The sequence below is a fragment of the Bison bison genome, unplaced genomic scaffold (assembly GCF_000754665.1).
Source record: "Bison bison bison isolate TAMUID 2011002044 unplaced genomic scaffold, Bison_UMD1.0 scf7180017864263, whole genome shotgun sequence".
NCBI lineage: Eukaryota > Metazoa > Chordata > Mammalia > Artiodactyla > Bovidae > Bison > Bison bison.
The window spans coordinates 10,794,138-10,796,006 of record NW_011494835.1 but is presented as its reverse complement, the minus strand read 5'-3'; the positions used below and the strand labels follow the sequence as shown (position 1 = coordinate 10,796,006).

The 1,869-nt window shown below is 43.2% G+C and overlaps 1 protein-coding gene across 2 annotated transcripts; it reads left to right on the top strand.

Moving 5' to 3' along the window:
* Positions 1 to 400: 400 nt before the first annotated feature.
* On the top strand, positions 401 to 1,732 carry PDHA2 (pyruvate dehydrogenase (lipoamide) alpha 2). Of its 2 annotated transcripts, XM_010848325.1 has the most exons (2): positions 481 to 1,009; positions 1,103 to 1,656. In XM_010848325.1, exons 1-2 carry the CDS (start codon positions 481 to 483, stop codon positions 1,654 to 1,656), a joined length of 1,083 nt encoding a protein of 360 aa, XP_010846627.1. The 2 variants fall into 2 exon arrangements, with proteins under 2 accessions (XP_010846626.1, XP_010846627.1); XM_010848324.1 differs by having other exon boundaries at positions 401 to 1,732.
* The last annotated feature ends 137 nt before the right edge of the window (positions 1,733 to 1,869 follow it).

Genomic DNA, 1,869 nt, shown 5'->3' with positions numbered 1-1,869 from the left:
ATTGTGGTATAGGATACAATATTCATATATATTTAGATATTTTTTAAAAGACTTTAAAGAAATATTGGTAAGAAGATCGCTGGTTTAACCTATCAGAACTCTTGTGTGCCTTAGAGATTATATTTCCTCTCTTCCTTTTAATACCATGTTCAAGAAGGCATTACTTAAGCGTTTAGCAGGGAAAAGAGACTCAGATTTATGATGTAGCAATGGCGTTAACTAGAAGCAGGGTGTAGTTCAGCCAAGTCTTCCAGGAAAAGAAACGACCTGTATTCTTAATTTTACAGTTGGAAGGCACTGTAAATCAGTTGATGCAGGCTGCGGCCACGCGCAGCATGACTTAGCCTCTGTGGTCAGCGAGCGGTCATTGTGGCGCCACGTGCGTCTGACGTTCGTTCAGTGAGCAAGGGGCTCGGCTGGAGACTGGGGGCACAGGCGGTTCTGGTAGTTGGAGACTCATGAACACCCTGACCGCGCTCCATGAAGAAGATGCTGACTGCTGCTGTCTCTCGCGTGCTGTCTGGTGTCACCCAGAAGCCCGCTAGCAGAGTGCTTGTTGCCTCCTGTAAATATTCAAACAATGCTACCTTTGAGATTAAGAAATGTGATCTTTATCGGTTGGAAGAGGGTCCCCCTGTCACCACCGTGCTCACCCGGGAGGATGGACTCAAATACTACAAGATGATGCAGACTATTCGTCGAATGGAACTGAAGGCAGATCAGTTGTATAAACAGAAATTTATTCGTGGTTTCTGTCACTTGTGTGATGGTCAGGAAGCTTGTTGTGTGGGTCTTGAGGCTGGGATAAATCCCACGGATCATGTCATTACATCCTATCGGGCTCACGGCTTAAGTTATACGCGGGGACTTACTGTCCGATCAATTCTTGCAGAGCTGACCGGACGAAGAGCTGGTTGTGCTAAAGGAAAAGGAGGGTCCATGCATATGTATGCCAAGAACTTCTATGGGGGCAACGGCATTGTCGGCGCTCAGGGACCACTGGGAGCTGGTGTTGCTTTGGCCTGTAAATACAAGGGGAATAACGAGGTGTGTTTGACTCTGTATGGCGATGGCGCAGCTAATCAGGGTCAGATATCTGAAGCTTACAATATGGCGGCTTTGTGGAATTTACCTTGCATTTTCATCTGTGAGAATAACCGCTATGGAATGGGAACATCTGTGGAGAGAGCTGCAGCCAGCACTGATTACTACAAGAGAGGCAATTTTATCCCTGGACTAAGAGTAGATGGAATGGATATTCTATGTGTTCGGGAGGCAACTAAGTTTGCAGCTGACTATTGTAGATCTGGAAAGGGACCCATACTGATGGAGCTGCTGACATACCGTTATCATGGACACAGTATGAGTGATCCTGGAATCAGTTACCGTACACGAGAAGAAATTCAGAGTGTAAGAAGTAAGAGTGATCCTATTATGCTTCTCAAAGATAAAATGGTAAACAACCAGCTTGCCAGTGTTGAAGAATTGAAGGAAATTGATGTTGAAGTGAGGAAAGAAATTGATGATGCAGCTCAGTTTGCTATGACTGATCCAGAACCACCTTTGGAAGAATTAGGCCATCACATCTACAGCAGTAATCCACCTTTTGATATTCGTGGTGCAAATCAGTGGATCAAGTTTCAGTCAATCAGTTAAAAGGAGAATATATTCCTGGTCAACTTTAAGAAGCTATATACCCAATTTTGTTGAGGAATAAACCCATAAAACAAAAGTCTTTTAAACTTTTATTAAAGGGACTTGAGATAATTAAGCGGTTATGGAAAGAGATTAAAAGAGATCATAGAAGGATATACATTTGACTAAAAGGGATATTACATTCAATTGTATTGCACTAAAAGATACTATTTA

Coding starts and splice junctions, on each gene's coding strand:
- PDHA2 (XM_010848324.1), top strand. CDS start 481: ATGAAGAAGATGCTGACTGCTGCTGTCTCTCGCGTGCTGTCTGGTGTC.